Source organism: Scylla paramamosain, chromosome 13 (genome assembly GCF_035594125.1).
Source record: "Scylla paramamosain isolate STU-SP2022 chromosome 13, ASM3559412v1, whole genome shotgun sequence".
Classification (NCBI taxonomy): Eukaryota; Metazoa; Arthropoda; class Malacostraca; order Decapoda; family Portunidae; genus Scylla; species Scylla paramamosain.
The window spans coordinates 13,182,432-13,207,702 of NC_087163.1; the positions used below are offsets into that span (position 1 = coordinate 13,182,432).

The 25,271-nt window shown below is 39.6% G+C and overlaps 1 protein-coding gene and 1 long non-coding RNA gene across 12 annotated transcripts in view; one reads left to right on the plus strand and one right to left on the minus strand.

Annotated features, from left to right (window-relative positions):
- Nucleotides 1–25,271, plus strand: part of LOC135106437 (uncharacterized) — a 188,840-nt gene that overhangs the window by 11,665 nt on the left and 151,904 nt on the right. For 5 of the 10 annotated variants that reach the window (XM_064015442.1, XM_064015448.1, XM_064015449.1 and 2 more), the window contains exons 1-3: nucleotides 12,136–12,455; nucleotides 15,744–16,005; nucleotides 21,662–21,781. In XM_064015442.1, the coding sequence (XP_063871512.1) occupies nucleotides 12,276–12,455; nucleotides 15,744–16,005; nucleotides 21,662–21,781 (562 nt within the window). In that variant the 5' untranslated portion in view covers nucleotides 12,136–12,275. Of the gene's footprint in view, nucleotides 1–9,852; nucleotides 9,992–11,493; nucleotides 11,613–11,728; nucleotides 12,456–15,743; nucleotides 16,006–21,661; nucleotides 21,782–25,271 lie in introns of those variants that run through there. The other 5 variants (XM_064015441.1, XM_064015440.1, XM_064015447.1 and 2 more) reach the window with 5 other exon arrangements.
- Nucleotides 250–11,380, minus strand: LOC135106439 (uncharacterized). 2 transcript variants are annotated; one of them, XR_010271307.1, is made up of 3 exons: nucleotides 10,984–11,380; nucleotides 8,425–8,568; nucleotides 250–2,078 (listed from the first exon to the last, which is right to left on the minus strand). It is a non-coding gene; the product is annotated as an uncharacterized LOC135106439 (long non-coding RNA). The 2 variants fall into 2 exon arrangements; XR_010271306.1 differs by having other exon boundaries at nucleotides 250–2,066; nucleotides 10,984–11,341.

Here is a 25,271-nt window from a genome sequence, read left to right on the forward strand (position 1 = left end):
GTGTGTGTGTGTATATATATATATATATATATATATATATATATATATATATATATATATATATATATATATATATATATATATATATATATATATATATATATATATATATATATATATATATATATATATGTAATGAGTGCAAAACTAGGGCACAGTTAACCTACCTTAATTAGGCTCACCAAGCACTCACCACAAGAACCCACTGATTAATTTAAACCTCCTGCTTAGGTTCACAGAAACCTGGGCCACAATTTAAAAATTTAATGATTGAATACATAATAAAGAAAACACAAATGAGTACATAATAAAGAAAACACAAATAAAATATGAGTGCTTAACACTCTTAGAGGCCACACTGCTGGCACTCCAAAATACCTGATCCCATGAGAAAATGGGTAAATCCACATACAAATAAACAGGAGAAATAAACACTTCACGCACCAACACAAGAAATGTTATATGCCACTGACAGTCCCACCCTAACCAGTACCCCCAGGACCCTCACACCCTATAGGCCCAACCGCACACCGACCCAACGCGCTGAAGGTACGCCACTACCACTACCCTGAAGTACTGCAGCTCTTCCTCCATGCACGGCGGTACTAACACCATAGCAGCCAGGGACAGCAAGTTCCTCACTGCAGCCTCCTAGTTCACAGTATCTGCTACGGTGCCACCTCACTGACGTCCCACAGCACACTGCCAAGACCAAACTCCTGCCAACCAAGCGTACAAATCACCACCCTATCTCCCAATAATGTCCCCCAATGTACACTGTTTCACCATGAAAGAATACAACAAATCCCAATAACATACCTGCAAATCAAATGGCAAATCCACCACTACTCTGCACCCTGTCTCTCTCTCGCTCGCCTCTCCCGCCAAAATTCCCACAACAACAAACCTCCAGGGCCTTAAGACTCGTTTTGGCGGGACTCGCTGACTAGTCTGTGAGCCTCTCGCAGGCGCGCCCACTTCAACTTCTTACATATATATATACATAGACACACACACACACACACACACACACACTATATATATAAAGAGAGAGAGAGAGAGAGAGAGAGAGAGCAATTCTTAAGTGAATAAATCTGACTGTTTCTATTCCTGAGGCCAGGTAGTGTACTAGGGGTGGAGACAAGTGAAGTCAGAGCTTTACCAGAGGACTCACACCCCATCCCAAAAATCTATACCTCCAGTTAAGCTCATTCAGAATGAATATCCCCACCTGGGAGGGGCTTATATTTCTCAAGATTTGGAATTGAATATAGTACTTGTAGTAATAATAGTAATAAAGGCAATGTATATATAAACTTTTCAATAATTAATAATGTGGACTGGAGTTAAAAAGAAAGCTAGTTTACTAATTCAAGTACTTCTGGTTGGTTGTTCTATATCCCTGATGCCTTACTGCCTCCTGGAGCATCCCCCAAGTCAGTAGTCATGACAGAAGAGCCTCCACCTCTTCCTATCTAATCATTTTCCTTTTGTTTGTTCAAGCACTTGGCCTCTAGTAACACATCTTTCTTACTTGTGCTCTTTTACCCTATCCTTCCATCTTCCAAATGACCTACCTCAACAATTAGCACTTTCTTTACAATTTCTTCACTCTTCATTCTCTAAAAATGGTCATACCATCTCACTGTGTCCCCTTTCACTAATTTTACCATTCCACAGTTTACAGCAATTGCACAGGCACTCTTACTACACTTCTCATATACACTCTCATTGCTCCTACTCTCTCATTCCTGGGTACACTGGAAGCTGAGGCTTCTATATCCACAATAAACTGACAATTAGCAGCTCCCAACTTTGCTGGAATCTGTAGCAGAGGCAAATTGGCAGCAAAGTTTGTGCTGGGGATGATGATTGTGACAGCAGCTTCATTCTGCAGTTGCCCTTGTTTAGATACTTGTGCCAGGGCTTTCATGTCCTTGTCTTGTCAGCATATCTTGGCATATATTGGTCCTCTGGTCAGCTGAGAGCCATCAAAGTCCTATGGATTTGCTGGAGGTGTTGCTGCTGTAAGTATACCAGCATTCCTGACTAGGTTCTGGGGATCTCTGAAATGGTTGCTAGTTCTGAGTGAGGCTGCAAAAGCTCTTATGGATGAACATTAGTTCATTAGATAGGGATCCAAATTGAGTGAGTGACAATGTGGTCTGGACTGCATCGGCTGGAGATATGGTATGAAGTAATAAAGAATGGAACATATGACAAATTATGGCCTAGCACTCACTAATCCCAGTTTTTCTGGGAAGTGAATGCAACTCTTGCAGGTAGAGGGATGGATGTCCTGTCATTGCTGTTCTCTCAGCCTTTCAAATACTTCTGGGGCTGTATTAATAAAGATTCTTAAGTAGAGAGATTGTGTTTAGCACAAAAGTTATACTTAGTTTCATTTTCAAATTCCCAAACCTTGCTTAAGCTAAGCACAGAAGTTAAGCATGGTCCAGAGCATGCTTAACTTTGTGCTTAACTTTAAGAATTAAAATAGCTGATTGTCAAGAGGCCCAAGCTTCATAAGGATGTTCTCTGTGACCTGATTGCCTCTGAACTGTTGAAAATATATAGACTAGATTGGCAGGAGTGTTATTGATGACAGATTTAGCAGGAGATGCATGCCTTTGAGAGACCTAGAGGAAGGAAAGGTGCATTGATGTCATAAATTAAAGTAATAATTACACTGATATTTAGCCAGTGGGATAATGCACCTCTGCAGCAGTGATGATCTTGGCCCTCCCTGTGTCCTGTGGTCATGTCTCATTAACCTTGTTAATAATAGTGGACCATGCAGCTTTTTTGTGCTGCTGTGTGAGTGAATGGCTAGATTAACCCTTCAGGCTACTTCTCTTCCAATATACTAACCAGATGAGGAAAGAAAGTCTCGTTTAGTGGTCTAGCTAGTTTTCTTCTATTAGCCTTTTTTGGCCTTAGGGGTCATTATCTACATTCTAAAGAAAAAAAGGACAGGAAGGGACTGGAGCTTCTGAATGAGTGTGTTTGGGTCCTGCAGGGTCAAGGTTGTAAACACTGAGACAAAATATCTGTACCTTGTGCTGAATCTAATTTATAAAGAGACCTAAATCATGCACTCATATCCTCACAAAATCGAAGATGAGTTATATTTTTTTTTGTTATATATCCCCAAAAAATGTAAACACATTGCACTTATAACATGAAATTAAACAGTGTAAGAATTTCCTGTTTTACACTGTCACCTTTTCATATTGCATTGGTTCTGTGTTTAACTTTTAGGCTTAGGGCAGACTTAAACACAGTCTGAAGCACAACCTTATGGAGAACTTTAAGCATGATTATAAGAATCTTCATTAACTCATTTCTGCTCAGTCATGTCAATTGATGTGTTTTCTTTTTATTACCTCTGGTCAACCATGTCACTTGATGTTTTATTAAATTTTCTTTTCCATGTAAATGAAATACCTTTAGCAATTTACAGTTTATATTTTTGGAAGTTTCAGACTTATTTTCTCAAGTGATGGCTATATTAGTGACAGTTTTTCAGGCTCAGTGCATGATTATACAAATACATCATGGCAAGTAGATGTTGCCTCCCCATTCTCTTTGATAATCAAATTCAGCCCTCTTTACTTAATTCCAATAAACATATGTACTGCACATATATTAAAGAGAAAGAGTATATAAAATAGCAAAGTGTGGAACAATATAATTATGTACTATAACATATGATAAAAAGTATAGTAGGGTATGGAACAACAAAACATGATTCCTTCATGATGTTGCCTCCCCATTCTCTTTGATAATCAAATTCAGCCCTCTTTACTTCATTCCAATAAACATATGTACTGCACATATATTAAAGAGATAGAGTATATAAAATAACAAAGTGTGGAACAATATATGTACTATAACATATGATAACAAGTACAGTAGGGTGTGGAACAACAAAACATGATTCATTCCAACATAGTGTTCATTATGGCAAATATGCGTTGTGGCAACTGAAGAACCTATTGAAAAAAATTAATTGGTTCCAGGGAACCAGAAAATCAATCTCTCTCTCTCTCTCTCTCTCTCTCTCTCTCTCTCTCTCTCTCTCTCTCTCTCTCTCTCTCTCTCTCTCTCTCTCTCTCTCTCTCTCTCTCTCTCGATTGATCCACCACTGTATTAGGTTGATTTCATTGCTGCTGCTGCCCTGATATTAATGATGCTTGGGGTGATGGTAGACCAGTAGTGAGACAGTGATTCTGGTAGCTTGGAGGTCGTGGGTAGCTGGTTGGTATAGTTGATATGTGTGAGTAAAAGACACGATGATGAGAGTTCTTGATTTAATAGTAGGTTGTACACACTGGATTTGAGGCGAAATTATAACGTGATGATTGATTGTTCTCTCTCTCTGAGCAGCATCTCACAAGACTGATTGTGATGGAGTGGAGCTGAATGAGAGACCAAGATTGATTGCTCGTGACTGGGTGACTAACTGACTGTGACTGAACCAGGACTGAATTCTTGAATGAACTGAACTGAGAGCTCACTACCATGAGGGTTGTATTTATCTGAGCTAAGTGGAACGCAGATGTTATCCATAAAGACTGGAAGTGGGTGTGAAATTCCCTTGAGATAGAGGAGGATGACAAATGCAGGTGTTATCCCTAAGGACTGGAAGTAGGTGTGAAATTCCCATGAGATGGAGAAGTAGGAGAAATGACCAGGAAGGAAGACAAACACATGTACACCGGTGTTATCCCTAAGGACTGGAAAAGGGTGTAAAATTCTCTTGAGATAGAGAAGGGGGACAAACACATGTACACAGCTGGCCATGGTACATGTGGGATGAATATATGAAATAGTGAATATACATATTTATAATAACAGTAATTGTTGAGATTGATACAGACACCTTCCCCCACAAAAAATGCACCCTCGCATTTGTATATAACAATGAGGCAGTAGGATGGGAGCAATTAACAGATGGTACGTGACATCAGAGAGAGAGTATGGAACGAGAGAGAACCTTAATAATAACATACATACATGATAAGATAATATAATTATCTTATCATGTTTGTATGTTATTATTAAAGTTCTTGTTCCATACTCGCTCTCTGATGTCATGTACCATCTGTTAATTAGCATGAGAACCTTAACCCTTATATTCCGGTGATTAAACTATTTTCCCATAAGCCATGACGGGTAAAAATCATAAACCTAGAAATTGTCAGAAGACTGTTTGAATACTAATATTTTTTTTCTCTGTGTTATTCTGAATATGATGATGTACTTTGTAGCTCGATGTGATCTCTGAAAAGGTTAGTTATGGCTTATCAAGGATCTCGCTGTGTGATCCATCAACCAGAAACAGCCCGGAGAACACACACACACACACACACACACACACACACACACAATAATAGGAAGGATCAGGATCTGAGATCCTTCCCTATTATCAGGCTGTCCGTGTCCTTCGCTCTTATCAGGTCCCTTGGTTCTTATCAGGGTGCTTTCCACACGGTGGGTGGCTGGGGTTACCGCTAAATATACAGAGCTAGTGGCAACACTACGGGTGGAAACAGATGCCAGACACTTCCACACGCCATCTGACTCGAGAAACTGCGCTTGGAGCTCAAAATTGAGGCATGAAAATTCTTGATTACGGGAACGATCACCGTCGCTACGGATGCACTGATGCAATTGTTCACATATGATCACCGGAATGAAAGGGTTAATGATAACATACAGACATGATAAGATAATATAATACATGCACAACACATTTAAGTAAAGAGAAATATACACATATATACATGATATTGAAATTGGATGTTTAAACCTTGGAATGGGAATGAAGTTTCAGTCTGTAAGAAGGTGTGTGTGTGTGTGTGTGTGTGTGTGTTAAGCTTGAGTCGCTTGAAGGATCTGTTAAATCAGAACTTAATCTGATGTTCACACTCATCATTGATCGAATCCCTTGTTCACACGCTTCAAATGATTAACATGGACGATCTGTTCCCCTAAGGTTTTGAGATCTAGAATTTTTACTTTGTGGCCATGGAGAGATTCGATTACACAGTGTGGCCCAAAAGAACAATGGATCTAATTTAGAATTATGATCATGAACTCTGGCGAAGACTTTATTGCTAACTTCAATAAAAGAATCTGTCGCTCTATGATATTGTTTCCGCAGCATCTCAGCTGCAGCATCTCATTCACGATTGCCTCACTGCATTGCAAATGCAGTGAGGCAATGAATGAGCTTATGAGTGAACTGAAAGTCGCGGGGATGACATTTGATGTAGTCATCCATTTTGTAGACAGGATGTGGTGTGCTGTGGAGAAATTCATATGGAAGACTCTTGTTGGTACCAAACAGCACAAAATGTGGAGACTCATTGATGATGGTGTGTATTGCTGAGTTGATAGAGGAGGCCATTCGTCCCACAAGTGCTTTGCTTCTGTTATGTAACACAGAACATCAAGGATATGTTTATTACAATGCTCTACTTTGCTGTTTAAGCTGAGTGAGTGAGGAACAATGTTACATTTCTTGATATGAAATTCTTTACAAATCTCCTGTAAGACAGAGTTATTGAATTCAGCACCATTGTCAGATAAGATAACAAGAAGAAAGTTATAAGGACAAATGATGTTGTCGATGATTGCGTGTCCAACAGAAGTGGTAGATTTGTCCTTCAGAGCAACAAGAATGGTGAAACAAGTGAAATTATCCCCACAAACTAGAAGATACTGATAACCATTCTCTGTAAGTGGAAGTTTGAGCAGATCAACAGAGACTGAATCCCAAGGAGTGGAAGCAGTTGGGTATGGAAGTGATGGACTCTTGTGAGCCAGTGAGATACGATGTAAAGCACATTGAGGACAGAGCACACAGTGTTGAAAGATATCTTTCCTCATAGTTGGCCATAAATAGGATCATTTTGCCTGCATGAGGTATCTGTCCTGACCTAGATGTTCTGTGTGGGGTGAGTCTTGAACGTGGTGAAGTGCAGTACTCACTAGCAACTGAAGTAATACGAGCTGAGATAAATGCTCACTAGAACTGTCAGTAGAGATATCAATTGACTTATATAAGAGATCAAATTGCATAAAAAACCTATCAGCACTCACTTGCAACTTAAGAAGATTTCTCTCATCACCAGATTCGAGGCAATAAGCAACACTAGAACAGAAGGCGTCTGAGCGTTGATGTTTCCTTATTTCATGGCATGGCAGGATTTTCTGTCATGACAGAGATAGTAGCAACATTGCATGATAGTGCATCTGGCACTGAGTTTGCTTTACCAGGAACATATGAAATTGTAGGATTAAATTCTTGGAATTGTGAGATGCCACTAGCAAATTGATCTGTGAAGTTGTTGCCTTTGAAGGTCTCTGTGACAGCATAATGATCAGTGAATTTCATTGTCTAAGATGAGTTCGTGGAAATGACATAACGCCCTGATCACAGTGAAATTTTCACGCTTTGTGACGTCATAATTTTGCTCTGCCTTGTTGAGAAGTCTGCTAGTATACGCTAATATGCGATGTTTACCACATGAATCTTTCTGCATGAGAACAGCACTGATTCCAAAGCCAGAAGTGTCAGTGTATAAGATGATATCTTTCTCAAAATTTGGAAAAGCAAGAACTGGTGCTTGACACAAAGCACTTTTGAGAAGATCAAAGGCATCTTGTTCCTTTTCAGACCAGATAAAGTAACATTTTTCTTGAACAAATGAATCAGAAGTGGAGCAATAAGGCTGAAATTTTTTATGAACTGGCGATAAAATCCAGCAAGACCAATGAATTGCCTGATCTGATTGATATTAGTAAGAACTGGTATATTTTTCATAGCATTTACCTTGTCATCTAAATTGTGAATACATTCTTTATCGACTTTGTGACCAAGGAATTTGACTTGCTGTTTGAGAAATGAACATTTGCTGAGTTTGATCTTTAAGCCAGCAGCTTGAAAGCGTAACAGAACGAGAGACAGTGTGTGAAAATGATCTTGTAAAGACTTTGATGCAATGATGATGTCATCAAGGAAGCAGAAAACACTTTTGCCGATAAGACCTGAGAGAACAGAATTCATCAGTTTCTGAAACGTTAGAGGCGAGTTACATAGACCTTGGACCATGCGTTTGAACATGAATTGGCCAGAGGAGTTAGTGAAAGCAGTATATGACCGTGAACTTTCCTCTTATTCAGCTTGGAAGAATCCTGAGTGTAAGTCTAGGGTAGAAAATACATCATTTGAATCACCAAGAGACTGAAGAAGATCACCTAATCTCAGCATTGGACAATGGTCCGGAATGGTAGATGTGTTGAGTTTTCTGAAGTCGACAATGACACGCCAATCACCTTGTTTCTTTGGAACGAGTAACAAGGGAGCATTATGAGGTGAACAGGCAGGTTCCACTACATCCTGAAGTAACATACCTCGCACAGCTTCATCAAGCAGAACACGACGACTGTGTGGCACCTTGTAGCTGAGAGTGTAAGATGTACCCAGACATCAGATGAATAGCGTGAGTGATGATGTTTGTGTGGCCCATAGGTTCACCAGGGAGCAAGACAACGTTCCTGAAAGAATTTAGGAGAGCGAGTAATTCATGTTGAAATTCTGGAAAATCAAGTATAGATATGTGATCATCCGTGATAGGCGGGAGAGAAGACATGTCATGGCTGTCAGATGCAGATATATTATTGATAGAGGTAAATCATCCAAAATTACAACTTTCTCAGAGTAAGGCAAGGCTTCTCCAAGTAGCACACCTGCTTTGAGCTTGACTAGCGTAGATGTGATATTTTTCAGCCTGATTTTACAGAATTCATTTTCATTGATTGTGGTAAAAATGAGTTCTAACTCAACACCTTTGCATGGAGATTGTTATGCATAACAGAGGATATCAATGTTTGATACAGCAGGCTTAACCTTAGCATTTACAACATATAAAGCACATTCAGATAGTGTTACCAGATCTGCTGGCAAAATGTGTTTACAAGGAATTACACCATGGTCTGACTGGGAAGTTGATTGAAAATGAGGCTGTGAGACAGGCAAATCAGATGACATAACACTAGAATCCTATGTAGATAACATCTGATCGCTAGTAGAAGGAAGAGTTGCAACAGATGTCACTACACCAGCAAGAGAGGAAGTATCAGTGGGAAGAACAGTATAAGTATCCCCTTGAGCAATTTCATTGATGGCAAGGAAAAGACTGATGTCATATTTGCACATGGTGTTGAAGCCTATGAGAAGATCAGCATTGAAAGATACATCAGATACATTATAAATATAATCACATATGTCTGGTTCCTGGGTTGATAAAAGACAGTGATAAGAATAATCTTCGGTGAGGTAAGATAATTTTCCCAGATATACCATTGAAATTGACATCACGAGGTAATGTAGTGATGTGATTCGAGAAGAGGAAGATAATTTCTGAAATACAACCATTTTGACAAGGTTAACTGCAGCACACGTGTCAAAGGCTTTGTGTGATACAGAGTGCCACGAAACATATGTAATAATACCATTGAATAATAAAATATATCGAATGTTAATTGAAGGAGGTGCTGAATTTGGAGGATGTATGAAGCATACCTTGTGTTTTGTACATTGTTTAGGTACATAGTAAGGAGAAGACTTAAGGATAGGCAATATTATGGTGGATTAGTCAGAGAAGGGCATGAAGAGTTTTCTGAAGCTGTTCATGTACCTTGTGACTGTGAGTAATAATTCCCGCAGTCTTATAAGAAGTGACCTATCCTTTTGTGGAAGGAACAGAATACTTCACAATTGAAGGAGTATCTTCCTGAACTATCGAGAACAACTCTACACTGTGCAAGAATATGACCTGGCAGCTTGCAACAATTGCAGGTGACATTTCTTGATCTTGATTTTGATCAAGGGTACTGATAGTTAGATGAAGGGGATGTGTGTCTAATGTAACGTCCACAAGAAGGAGAAGAAGAATGGAAAGTTGGATGATGAGGAGAGGTGAGTAAGTCAGATGAGGAAGCAACAAAAGCTCAAAAAGGTTTAGAGGTGGGAAGGGGATGCTTATCAGAAATGATTTTGCAGACGTCATACATGTAGTCTGATTTGTGAAATTCGGTGTCACTAGTGACCTGGAAATTGGGAGCATCAAAAAGGAAGGTGAACAAGATATAAGATATATAGCCTTTTCAACCCATTTGATGACAGTAAGTCATTTGTAAACCAATTTGAGTCTTGGAGCTGAGTGATCAATTCTGAGCTCAGAGAAGAAGCAATGTTTTCTGCCTGGTAAGGATTAGTGTGTGAGCAGACATGCTGTGAGATAGATTTGGAGAGTTTGAGAGGAGAATGAGTATCTCCAAGCTTGGAATTACTCTGGAAATGATTTCTTAGGTGAGTGGTGAAGTCATCATAGGTGGTGAGAGAAGCAAATCTGTCTGACTTCACCAACAGGCCAGTGAGACTCAAAGGCTCGTGACAGATGCATAATTTTTAAAATGGAGATTTTTTTTCCTTATCAGATGTGGCTGCACGTTAAGTGCATTCCTCCTCAATTCTTTGAATAAACTGATGAACAGTCTCTGCTAGTACCAGAAAAATTAGGAAGGTGATGAGATTTATTTATGGAGGTGATATGAAGAGTAGTGGTGATTTCAGTAGACATTATGGCAGGTAATGCAGGAAAGAGAGTGCAGACTGTGAGCATGTTTGCATGAGTGACATGAAGTGTACAGATAATTAAGGAACAATAGGCACAGAAATATAAAGACACATGATATGATAACACAGCATACAATATAACACAGAATAATACACAAAATAATAACACAGCCAGCAACAATAATAATGAAAGACGGAAGGGAATGATATAAACACTGATAGGCAGACAGGCAGACAGACAGAAAAATTAGATAAATAGACAGATAGGCACCATTTAAGAACAGAAGAAGGAAGAGTGAAAAGACAAGAATAACCTGGATCGGATTTGATACCTAAATGTCGGTGAGGAAGTGACAGCGGATGACTGGAGGAGTACAACTGCTGGAGATGTGAGGAGATGACCTTGGACAGATCCAGGCAGGAAGAAGGTGGTGATGACGGCTATGGGCACATGGAGAAGATGATGAATCCTGATGAGCCAGGAAGATGATGATGAGGGATGGCCATGAGCACTGGTGGGTGGCTTGGGGGAGGAGCCAAGGCTGTGAGCACATGAGTGGCGGCGATGAGCAGATGTGGCGAGGAGCAAAGGGATGCCCCCTCCTCGGGAGGGAAGCAGGAATGATGATCAGCATGGCAACAAGGTGTGGCAGCAGAGGTGCGGCGAGAGCAGGGTGAGGCCACAAGGACGAGTCATGTGGGGAGGGGGCAGGAGAGAGAGAGAGAGCATGTGGCATATCAGCGTCGCACTTGCCTGCGATAGGGAGTGATATTCTTATCATGGTGTGTACTTATGAGTCTTCGTATGTCTTCCATCACACAACATCACTTGCTACCACTATTCTAAATTGTTTGAAGAAGGAACAGGATTGATCCACCACTGTATTGGGTTGATTTGATTGCTGCTGCTGCTCTGATATTGATGATGCTTGGAGTGTTGGTGGTAGCTTGGAGGTCATTGGTAGTTGGTATAGTTGATGTGTGCAAGTAAAAGACACAATGATGAGAGTTCTTTTTGATTTAATAGTAGACGGAATTATAACGTGACGATTGATTATTCTCTCTCTCTTTCTGAAGTGATATGAATGATGACTGAGCAGCATCTCTCAAAACTGACTGTTACTGAGCGGAGCTGAGTGAGAGATCAAGACTGACTGCTCATGACTGGGTGACTGACTGACTGCGACTGAACTGGGACTGAACTCTTGAATGAACTGAACTGAGAGCTTGCTACTATGCAGGCTGTATTTACCTGAGCTAAGTGATCACAGATGTTATCCCTAAGGACTGGAAGTGAGTGTGAAATTCCCTCGAGATAGAGGAGGACGATGAACACAGGTGTTATCCATAAGGACTGGAAGTGGGTGTGAAATTCCTTTGAGATAGAGAAGGAGAAATGACCAGAAAGGAAAATGAACACATGTATGCAGGTGTTATCCCTAAGGACTGGAAGTGGGTGTGAAATTCCTTTGAGATGGAGAAGAGGGACAAAGACATGTACGCAGCTGGCCATGGTAAACATGGGATGAATATATGAAATAGTGAATATACGTATTTATAATACGTATATTCACTATACGTATATATATGAGAGTGAGAAAAAGTGAGAAAAGATGAAGCAAAAATGAGAAAATTAATGAGGGGGGAGAGGGAGAGAAACCAAGAGAGTGTGGTATCACTCCCTTGTATCTTACCTCTGACAGATAACAGGGAGGGAAGGTTTGAAACAAGACTAAAGAAAAGAGAGGAAAGGAAGAAAGGAAGGGAGGAGTGGTGGATAGATGAGGAGTGGCTCACACAGCTGGTGAGTTAGTCTTGCAAGTTTTAGTTTGTTATTCTGATTATTTTTTTAATTAAAATTTCAGTAATCAAACAAATGGACTGTTCATTTTGCCAGTTTTGGTTTGTTATTATTATTGAATTTTTATTAAAATTCCAATGCTCACACAAGTGGTGAGTTTGTTATACTGGTTTTGGTTCATTATTCTGATTAAATATCTATTAAAATATCACTGCATTATTGCAGTCATACATTATAAAGACCTTGCATTGTTGCATACCCTACTGTATTTTATGATATATGCAATGTGTCACACTTCCTTTTTGTGTTTCCCCTTCAGAATTATTATTTTGTGACTAATTATGTTCTCACAGTGATACAATACTATAAGTATGTTGTTTTGTACAAAAGAAAACAATTATTAGGATAATAAGAGTAAATGGTATGTCAGTGGCAGGATTACATCTGGCAGTGCTACACTTGAGGCACCAGTTAAATGTTGGCATGACATTTAAAAAATGGTAAGAAGGAAATTTCCATGTTATTTTGTTCATGAGGAACTGCTTTTGGGTTCATTGGTCCAACTTTTTTTTTTTTTTTTCATGACTAAAGGGAGTATACATTTTGTAATATTGATAACCACAAACAGGTTAATTCTTTAATTTAGTCTATTCATGACAGAATTATGTTTTATGCTCATGACATTCGCTATCAGTCACATCTGTAAAAAATTTAGTCTCTAAATTTGAGGATAGAGCACTTGGAACATTGTGGAATTTTGTGTTACTATTATGCCATTTAGCTTAAATTGTGCCTCAAGCACAGCAAACTTTGCTAATGACTTGGAGAATGGCAGTGGCTTAATGGAGATGGTATTGGCACAGTAATCCCCAAATGAAGCTAGCTTCCCTCTGTTGGGTTCAGGCATCATTAAGTACTAGGCAGTTGCCATTCAGGGAAAATAGGGCCTCTCCCATGGCTTCATAAGAAGATGAGGGTCCACTAAGGTACTGCACAGGGAGAGTGACATCACTATGGGCCACTCAGGGAGAGCAGATCACTCAGATTTGGGAGGGTGTGCCCATGTCACTCCACGGCCACCAGAGAAGTACTCAACCTTTGAGGATGGTAGGGAAGGGGAGCCCCTTAAACTTTTCATGTTTATTGTCTAGCCCCAGACTGATACCCCAAAATAGAGAAAATAATCCCAAGGAAGCACATTGTGTGGATTGGCGTGACTGTTCAGTTTGAAAGCTTCTGCTAGACTGTGGTTTCATGTATGAATAAAGGGGCCATGAAAGTACAAACTCCATGAACAAAACTTACGTTAATAACAAAACACACACTTAATATTAATCTATCTACAGGGGAACCTTGGTTCTCAAACTTAATTCATTCATGAATGCTGTTCAGAAACGAAAGCTATTTTTCCCATAGGAGTCAATGTAAAATGTATTAATCTGTTCCTGGACTTCAGATGATTGTTTTTAAAATTTTTGTAACAGTAACTTGTACATAAAATCATACTGAAAAACTGATAATACAAGATAATTAAATTAGGGACTTTTTATTATGAGTACAAAAATCCAATGATATGAGAATGAGTTTGGGGCAAGAAAAGTGATGAAGGCCAGGTGGGAGACTTCAAACTCAGTCACCCCAACAAATGCAGTTCCCACCATTTTCTCTCAGGGCTCATAGAGAGCAAGGACTGCTCAGCTAGGGAGTGTTATGGAGTATGGTATTAATGTGCACTGACTGCTGAGTAGCTCGTTCAAGAACCGAATTATGGTATGGCAACCAAAGCAATTATGAGTTCAAAATTTTGTTTGAAAACCAATTCATTTGTAAAGGGAGGTAACCGAGATTCCACTGTACTTGTCTGTATACCAGGCCAGCAGTCGCACATGGGGTGCCCCACACAAAGCCCCACACACATCACACTCACTCACTCATACACATCATTCACACTCCTAGCTCCCATCAGCCACTGATGGAAAAGGATAATCTTGTAGATCACCATACTATATCCCAGAAGCTTAGGCATTGCACAGCTGATCACATACATCCATAGCAAGGCCTGACAGTATACACTGTCTTTTCATAATTAGACTCTTTCCTACCCTGCACCTACTCCAATTCTGAGACCACAGAGGAAGGATTCTTCCTCTGGAGTACTCTGCATTTTAACTGGGTTCATACACTAATGGGCCTTGTCAAGTGAGCCCACACCACTGTCACTTTCCATTCACCTCTATCACACACGCAATCACTCTTGCTTGATACACAGTCATTCCTCTCTCATTCAGTGCTCTCATCATACACTTATCCATTCTAGGCAAGGCCTTCCCTTTAATGTTCCACTGCATCAGATTTCATTATTCTCTTTACTCTCCTCCATGCTCACCACATGCCCAAATCATCAAACACACTGATCTGCCCATCCAACCAACTCTCAAAATACCAGTTCCTCTCCTTACCTTCTCATTTCTTATTCTTCACCTCCATGTTACTCTACACACATCCCTTAAGCAGTTAGTTTCCATTATACTTAACTGTTTCTTTTCTACTATTCCCATGTTCCTTGTTTCAGCCCCATACAGCACAGTGTCTTATGCTTAAAGGTCTTTCTCAGTCCACCAAGTACTTTTCCTGCTTCTTTCACCCTTCACTTCACCTTTGTCTCAACTCTTCTGTCCACTGTAACTGTTGAGTACAAATACTTGAAACAGTCCATTTTCCAGCTGTTCTCCATTCAATATTACATTTATTCTTTCACCACTATCTCTCGGGCATTTCATTACTTTACTTCTACCAACATTCACTTTCAGGTTCCTCCTCTTACAAACACTGAAACTCCTTCACCATTCTTTTCAACTTCCTCTCTGAATCAGCCACCAGAGCTGTATCATCAGCAAATAGTAGCTACCATACCCTTTCTTCCCACTGATCAAACTCTTGCCTCTCCCTAACACCCTTATATTCACTTTCTTTACTACACTATTCATATACAAGTTGAATGACCACAGTGACATTACACAACCTTGATGAAAACCTGATATTATTTAAAAGTAACATCAAAATGATTAAGATCATTATACATAGAACTGACTACATGTTCCTCTCTGTCCTTTTTTTAAATCTAGGTCTCTCTTTACATCCACATATACATTTATCACTTTAATGACTCCAGCAAATTATCCAATTTGTGTCATGGGATTACTTGCTTTTTTTTTTTTTTTTTTTTTATTTGTGTGCAAAATACAATCAAGAGCTATATTTTAATGTTAATTGATAATGTTATTTTGACAGATGTCCCATGATGGACAGCGGTGCAACTTAACAGTATATGTTTTGTACAAGACCAGTTCCAACTTGCACATTATGAGTCATGCATCCCATCAAGAAGAAAGCTCCTTGTTTGCTACTGGAAAGGAAGCAAGAGAAACTAAATTACAAGAGACATTACTGATTTCAAGAGTCATATTGATGGGAGTCACCTTACCTCTTAAGTGGCCAGAAAGTGGTCCTGTGATGCTGTCTGTTGTACTTAAAGATGCAGTTGTGTGGCATGGTAAGTGTTTCCTTTGGAAAGTTTACTGTAGTTTTAAATTTATTAATCAATGATGAGTTTACATTTTGCCATTCTTTTTTTTTTTTTTTTATGTAGGAGGGACACTGCCAAGGACAACAAAAATCCAATAAAAAAAAATGCCCACTCACTCCCATAAAAGGGTCCAAAGCAGTAGTCAAAAATTGAAGGATACGTGTCTTGAAACCTCCCTCTTGAAGGAATTCAAGTCATAGGAAGGTGGAAATACAGAAACAGGCAGGGAATTCCAGAGTTTATCAGAGAAAGGGATGAATGATTGAGAATACTGGTTAACTCTTGCATTATAGAGGTGGACAGAATAGGGGTGAGAGAAAGAAGAAAGTCTTGTGCAGCAAGGCTGCGGGAGGAGGGAAGGCATGCAGTTAGCAAGATCAGAAGAGCAGTTAGCATGAAAATAGCTGTAGAAGACAGCTAGAGGTGCAACATCGTGGCAATGAGAGAGAGGCTGAAGACAGTCAGTTAGAGGAGAGGAGTTGATGAGACAAAAAGCTTTTGATTCCACCCTGTCTAGAAGAGCAGTATGAGTGGAACCCCCCAGACATGTGAAGCATACTCCAAAAATTGAACTGATAAGGCCCTTGTACAGAGTTAGCAGCTGGGGGGGGGGGGGTGAGAAAAACTGGCAGAGACACCTCAGAATACCTAACTTAATAGAAGCTGTTTTAGCTAGAGATGAGATGTGAAGTTTCCAGTTCAGATTACAAGTAAAGGACAGACTGAGGATGTTCAGTGTAGAAGAGGGGGACAGTTGAGTGTCACTGAAGAAGAGGGGATAGTTGTCTGGAAGGTTGTGTCGAGTTGATAGATGGAGGAATTGAGTTTTTGAGGCATTGAAAAATACCAAGTTTGCTCTGCCCCAATCAGAAATTTTAGAAAGATCAGAAGTCAAGCATTCTGTGGCTTCCCTGTGTGAAATGTTTACTTCCTGAAGGGTTGGACATCTATGAAAAGACATGGAAAATTGCAGGGTAGTATCATCAGCGTAGGAGTGGATAGGACAAGAAGTTTTGTTTAGAAGATCATTAATGAATAATAAGAAGAGAGTGGGTGACAGGACAAAACCATGAGGAACACCACTTTTAATAGATTTAGGAGAAGAACGGTGACCGTCTACCACAGCAGCAATAGAACGGTCAGAAAGGAAACTTGATATGAAGTTACAGAGAGAAGGATAGAAGCCATAGGAGGGTAGTTTGGAAATCAAAGCTTTGTGCTAGACTCTATCAAAAGCTTTTGATATGTCCAAGGCAACAGCAAAAGTTTCACCAAAATCTCTAAAAGAGGATGACCAAAACTCAGTAAGGAAAGCCAGAAGATCACTAGTAGAGCGGCCTTGACGGAACCCATACTGGTGATCAGATAGAAGGTTGTGAAGTGATCGATGTTTAAGAATCTTCCTGTTGAGGATAGATTAAAAAACTTTAGATAAGCAGGAAGTTAAAGCAACAGGACGGTAGTTTGAGGGATTAGAATGGTCACCCTTTTTAGGAACAGGCTGAATGTAGGCAAACTTCCAGCAAGAAGGAAAGGTAGATGTTGACAGACAGAGCTGAAAGAGTTTGACTAGGCAAGGTGCAAGCACAGAGGCACAGTTTTGGAGAACAATAGGAGGGACCCCATCAGGTCCATAAGCCTTCCGAGGGTTTAGGCCAGCAAGCATGAAAAACATCCTTGCGAAGAATTTTAATAGGTAGCATGAAGTAGTCAGAGGGTGGAGGAGAGGGAGGAACAAGCCCAGAATAATCCAAGGTAGTGTTTTTAGCAAAGGTTTGAGTGAGGAGTTCAGCTTTAGAAATAGATGTGATAGCAGTGGTTCCATCTGGTTAGGAGGGAAAGAAGGAAAGAAGGAGGGAAAGAAGAAGAAACAAAGTTATTGGAGATATTTTTGGTTAGATGCCAGAGGTCACGAGGGGAGTTAGATCTTGAAAGGTTTTGACACTTTTTGTTAATGAAGGAGTTTTTGGCTAGTTGGAGAACAGACTTGGCATGGTTCCAGGCAGAAATATAAAGTGCACAAGATTCTGGTGATGGAAGGATTAAGTACCTTTTGTGGGCCACCTCTCTATCATGTATAGCATGACAACAAGCTGTGTTAAACAAAGGTTTGGAAGGTTTAGGCCGAGAAAAAGAGTGAGGAATGTACGCCTCCATGCCAGACAGTATCGCCTCTGTTATGCGCTCAGCACACAAAGACGGGTCTCTGATACGGAAGCAGTAGTCATTCCAAGGATAATCAGCAAAATTCCTCCTCAGGCAACCCCAACTAGCAGAGGCAAAATGCCAGAGGCACCTTCACTTAGGGGGATTGGAGCGATAGGACAAGATACAAATATGAGATTGTGATTGGAAGAGCCCAACAGAGAAGAAAGGGTGACAGCATAAGCAGAAGGATTAGAGGTTAGGAAAAAGTCAAGAATGTTGTGCATATCTCCAAGACGATCAGGAATACGAGTAGGGTGTTGCACCAATTGCTCTAGGTCGTGGAGGATAACAAAGTTGAAGGCTAGTTCACCAGGATGGTTAGTGAAGGGAGAGGAAAGCCAAAGCTCGTGGTGAACACTGAAGTCTCTAAGAATGGAGATCTCTGCAAAAGGGAAGAGGGTCAGAATGTGCTCCACTTTCTTGGAAGTTAAGTAGTCAGAGGAGTTAAGTGAGAGGTATACAGCACAGATAAATTAAGTTTGAGAGTGATTCTGTAGTTCTAGCCAGATGGTGGAAAACTCGGAAGATTCAAGAGCGTGGGCACGAGAGCAGGTTAAGTCATTGCGCACATAAACGCAGCATCCAGCTTTGGATCGAAAATGAGGATAGAGAAAGTAGGAGGGAACAGAAAAGGGGCTACTGTCAGTTGCCTCAGACAACTGAGTTTTAGTGAGGAAAAGAAGATGAGGTTTAGAAGAGGAGAGATGGTGTTCTACAGATTGAAAATTAGATCTTAGACCGCGAATGTTGCAGAAGTTAGTGAAGAAAAGGTGAGACACTTAGGGTCATCGACAGAAAGGCAGTCCGACCTGGGGACATTTATGGTCCCGTCCCCAGATGGGGACTCTAAAGCTGTTGTAGGAGTCGCTATGATAATTTTGAAATTTTTGAGTGAAGGGTGTGTGTGTTATTAGGTGCTTGTAGTTTTGTGTGGAGGAAGAGAGTTGTCTTTAGAGGGCAGGCTGTGACTGCCTCCTTGTGTTGTGAGACACAAAGGGAAACGTTCAGTGAGGTCACGGCTGGGTTTAATGATAAGTTCACAGCACCCCCTGAACAGTGCTTTAGACCTCACTGGGAGTAATTATCATTTCGGCTGGTGTCTACTGCATCCTCCTTGTTTTGGATGAACCTATGAGTAGACCAGATACGAAAATTCATCTTCAGAAAATCAAGATATTCACATCTGCATCAGCTACTGGTATTTTTATCTAATTTCAGTGTATCTAATTTCAGTAATTTACACATAGCTCTCAGCTATCATGAGATTCTCCATTGCATTTCACTGCCTTCATGGCAATATTGAAAACTGCAAACTCATTTACCACTATGATAATCTAAGCATGTTTACCAGTTGAAAATCTTTTAACAGATGACCAAATCATGATTATTGTTGTTTTTAAATCAGAAAAATTATTGAAAGTTCTGATCCAATAAGGAAATCATGTGTATTGCAGTCTTAAAACCACTTTCACATCTGAAACATTCACTCATATATGTGATCAGATGTTGTTTGGCAGTCATTAGTGCTGAATCCTGCTCTGCATTTTTCTTTGCTGCTTTCTTATAATTTTTTTTTTGTTATCTTATTTCTAAATATTATAATCTAAATCTTAAGAATAGTACATTTCATTGTTGTCTCAGTATTTTGTATATTTTACCAATGAAATAATGTAAATAAGGACATATAGTTATCATCTGGTTTTGCTCATTTCTTCACCCTTACATTATGAGCATGTCCTTTCATGTCACTGTGCTCATATACTAAAGTGTATAGATACATGAGTGATGTGAAAGACTAAAGTGTATAGATACATGAGTGATGTGAAAGCCAAACAAGCTAAAATGCATTTGTAAGATTTTTTAAGGGTGCTGATGTTAAAATCTCCCTTTTAAATCTTCCGACATGACTAATCTAATTCAACATTGATAAACAAGATGGCTGGTACCATAGCTTCTGAGAGGATGATGGGGCAGGTTCTGAAAGAGGGAGTAACAAACACAAACTACCAACTTACAAGGACTGTATCCATTGTTTAACCTTAACAGTGCCGGTCTGTTTATACTAGTTAACCTTTTTTTTTTTTAATGAAGTGCATTTCACCTGAAAATATTGAAAATACCAATAAAAAGTTGATGATCCAAGTACTGCAAAGTAGTGAATTTCAAATTGGTAGGTGATTAGGCTTTTTCTTGCCCACCAGCCAAGTATGTAGGTTTGTGTGAATGTGTTTTATTCTAGCAGTGTTGGATGTTGGGGATAGTAATCTATAGAATATGTAACAGTGATTGGTATATCACAACTAATCCAGCCACCACACATCACAAAAGCTGGGAGTCAGTGAAGGGAATGAACATTTTTCCAGAGTAGTGCTCAGGCAGCACATCATGGCAATAAGAGAAAGCCTGAAGACATTTAGAGGAGAAAAGTTAATAAGACACAATACTTTCAATTCCACCTTGTCTAGAAGAGTGGGATGAGTGGAGCCACCCGATACATGTGAAGCATACTCCATGCATTGCATGAATAACATCCCTATACAAAGTTAGCAGCTAGAGGGTTGAGAAAGACTGATGGAGACTAATCAAATTGGTCAACTTCATAGAAGCTGTTTTCGCCAGCAATGAGATATGAAGTTCCCAGTTTAGATTATTAGTAAAGGACAGACCGAGGATGTTCAGTGTAGAAGAGGGGGACAGTTGAGTGTCATTGAAGAAGAGGGGATAGTTATGTAGAAGGTTGTGTCGAGTTGATGGATGGAAAAATTGAGTTTTTATTTTAAGGAATTGAACAATAGTAAGTTTGCTCTGCCCCAATCAGAAATTTTTAAGAGATCAAAAGTCAGGTGTTCTGTGGCTTCCCTGCATGAGGGATTTATTTCTTGAAGGGTTGGGGATCTATGAAAACATGTGGAAAAGTGCAAAGTGGCATCATCAGCATAAGAGTGGATAGGACAAGAGGTTTGGCTTAGATCATTGATGAATAATAGGAAGAGAGTGAGTGGAAAGACAGAACCCTTAGGAACACCACTGTGAATAAACTTTGAAGAAGAACAGTGACTGTACCACAGTAGCAATAGAATGATCAGATAGGAAACTTGAGATGAATTTACAGAGTAGGATAGAAGCTGCAGGAAGGTAGTTTGGAAATAAAAGCTTTGTGCCAGACTCTATCGAAGGCTTTGGTATGTCTAAGACAGTGATTCTCAAATTATGGGTCGTGACCCAAAGTTGGGTCGTGAGATCAATTTTGATGGGTCGCAGGGACACAGGAACATTATCATACTTTCAGTGTTTCAGTGTATTTCAGTTACTTAATTGAATTATTCTTCTTTAACCACAAATTACTTTTGTTATGTATGTTCATCTTCCCCCCACCTCCCTCCTCTTGGGCCCCACATAATGGTGTCTCTGACAGGAATGACTCCTGTATCAAACGCGTATGTTGGACTGGCAGTGGGCCCATGCAGGCTCGTGCGCGGTGTCTATTTTCCACCAACCGCAGGCGAGGGAGGTTGTGCCGTTTGCACTCATTTGTGTGAGTAGAGTGTGTGTGTGTGTGTGTGTGTGTGTGTGTGTGTGTGTGTGTGTGTGTGTGTGTGTGTGTGGTGTATAATTATATAATATCTTGCTTCATATACTACTTACTATATTTACTAACTAATAATAATAATAATAATAATCTTTTATTCTTATTGGTTTATTCTGCAACTGCATCACATATGAATCAATCATGGGTCACGAAGGAATGAAATGTTCCAAATAGGGTCGCTCATGAAAAGTTTGAGAACCACTGGTCTAAGGCAACAACAAATGCAACAAATGTTTTGCCAAAATCCATAAAAGAGGATGACAAAGACCCAGTAAAGAAAACCAGATCACCAGTAGAGCAGCCACAACCGAAGCTGTGCTGACAAAAGTTGTGAAGTGATAGATGTTTAAGAATATTCCTGTTGAGGATATATTCAAAAACTTTAGAGAGCCAGGAAATCAAAGTAATAGGGCAGTAGTTTGAGGGGTTAGATTGGTCACCCATTTTAGGAACAGGCTGAATGTAGGCAAACTTCCAGCAAGAAGAAAAGGTAGATGGTGATAGACAGAATTGTTAGAGTTTGACTTAGTAAGGTACACAGATGCATAATTTTGCAGAACAATAGGAGGTCCGAGAGCCTTCTGAGGGTTAAGGCCAGCGAGGGCATGGAAAACATCATTATGAAGGATCTTAATTGATAACATGGAACAGTCACAGGATGGAGGAGAGGGCAGAACAAGCCCTGAATCATCCAAGGTAGAGTTTTTAGCAAGGTTTGAGCGAAAAGTTCAGCTTTAAAGATAAAAGAGATGGCAGTGGTGCTATCAGGTTGAATTAAAGGAAAGATGAAGAAGCAAAAGTTATCAGAGATATTTTTGGCTAGGTGCCAAAAGTCACAAGGGAAGTTAGATCTAGAAAGATTTTGACAATTTTCTTTTGATGAAGTTTTTGGCCAGTTGGAGAACAGACTTGGCATGATTGCAGACAGAAATATAAAGTGCATGAGATTCAGGTGATGGAAGGCTCAAGTACCTTTTGGGGGCTGCTTCTCTATCATGTATAACACAAGAGGTTAAGCTTAAGGCTAAGAGAAAGAGTGAGGAACCTCTTGTCATGCTCTCAGCATACAGAGATGGATCTTTGACAAGGAAGCAGTAATCATCCCAAAGAAAATCAGAATAATAATTCCCATTTAGCAAAAGCAAAATGTCAGAAGCATCACCACTTTGGAGGATCCCAAGGAGGAATTTGAGTAAGACAAGATATAGATATGGAGTTATGATCAGAGGAGCCCCATGAAGAAGACAGAGTGACAGCATAAGCAGAAGGACTAGAAGTTAGGAAAAAATAAAAAATATTGAGCATATCTCCAGGATGGTCAGGAATACCAGTAAGGTGTTGCACAAATTGCTCTAGGTAGTAGAGGATAGCAAAGTTAAAGACTACTTCACTAGTTTCGTCTTAGAAGGAAGAAGAAAGCTAAAGCTGGTGTGGAACATTGAAGTCTCCAAGAATGGAGATCTCTGCAGAAGTGAAGAGAGTCAGGATGTGCTCCACTCTGAAAGTTAAATACTCAAAAAAAAATTTTGTCAAAGGAGTTAGGTGAGAGGTATACAGGACAGAGAAACTTAGTTTGAGAGTGACTTTGTAGTCATAGCCGGATGGTAGAAAATTTGAAAGATTCAAGAACATAGGCACAAGAGCAAGTTAGGTCATTGTGCACATAAATGCAACAACCAGCTTTGTATTGAAAATAAGGATAGAGAAAGTACACCACACAACCATACATAACACAGCCAAACTACCACAAAGTAATGTTGCCACAGTCCAGGCACACAGCTGACAATGCTGCCAAAACAAACACATAGTTACTCCACTCATTACAGTCAGGTTATATTAGCCTCAGTTCCATTACATTGTTTTTTTTTATGTAAGAAGGACTCAGGCCAAGAGTAATAAAACTGGAAAAAAGTCCACTGAAGGTGCCAGTCCTCTAAAAGAATAGTCCAAAATAAATCTAAAGTTACATTGCGAAATGTATGGAAACCCGTTTGAAAGACTTTGTTATAGGTTAGATGAAATGCATTAGAAGGCAGGGATTTCAAGAGTTTACCTATAAATGGAGTGAAAAATTAAGAATACTTGTTAATTCTTCCATTAGGAAGGTAGACAGTATAGGGCTGAGAGAATGTGGAAAGTCTTTTGTATTGTGAAGGGTAAGATGAGGAAAACTGTTTGAGATGACTCAGACTGCCTAATTTTATTAAAGCTGTTTTTTTTATCAAGAGATAAGATGTAAACTTTCCAGTTTAGACTTATTGTAAAGGACAGACCAAGGATGTTCAGTATATAAGATGGGAAAAGTTTAGTGTCAATGAAGAAGGTAGTTATCTGGAAGGTTGTGTTGAGTGGACAGATGGAGAAATTGGGCTTTGAGGAATTGAACAATAGAGTTTGCTTTCCTCCATTCAGAAATTTTTGAAAGATACGAAGTTGGACATCTTTGACTTCTCTTCATAAACTGCTGAGTTTTTAATGGTTAGACATCTAGAAAAAGGCATGGAAAAGTGCAGATTAGTATCCTTAGTGTAAGAATGGATAGGACAGTGAGTTTGGTTAAGATTATTGACAAATAACAGAGGGTGGCTAACAGGACAGAATCCTGAGGAACACCACTGTTTGTAGACTTAGAAGAACAGCAGCAATGGAACAATCAGAAAGGAAACTTAAGATGAAATTGCAGAGAGAAGGATATAAGCTGTAGGAGGGTAGTTTAGAAATCAAAGCTTTGTGCCTGACTCTGTCAGTTGCTTTTGATATGTCAAAGTCAGTAGTGAAAGTTTTACCAGAATTCCTAAAAGAGAATGACGAAAGAACACCAGTAGAACAGCCTTGATGGAATCAATACCCCAATAATCAGATTTAAGGCTATGAAGTAATAGGTGTCTAATAATCTTCCTGTTAAGGAAAGCTAAAAACATTTAGAAAGACAGCAAGATCGCAGCAAAAGATTGATGATTTGAAGTGTCAGAGCAGTCATCCTTTATTGGAACAGGTAGATAAATCAGAAATCAAAAGCTTTTCATCACATCAACTCCACTCCTCTAACTGACTGTCTTCAGACTCTTTCTTGTTGCTGCAATGTTACATTTCTAGCTATAGCTATCTTCTACTGCTATTTTCATGCTAACTGCTCTTCTGATCTTGCTAACTGCATGCCTTCCCTCCTCCCATGGCTTCATTGCACAAGACTTTCTTCTTTCTCTCACCCCTATTCTGTCCACCTCTCTAATGCAAGAGTTAACCAGTATTCTTAATCACTTATTTCTTTCTCTGGTAAACTCTGAACTCCCTGCCTGCTTCTGTATTTTCACCTTCCTATGACTTGAATTCCTTCAAGAGGGAGGTTTCAAGACACTTATCCTTCAATTTTTGACTGCCACTTCGGACCCTATTCAGGAACTGGCATCCCAGTGGATTTTTTTTAATTAGTCTT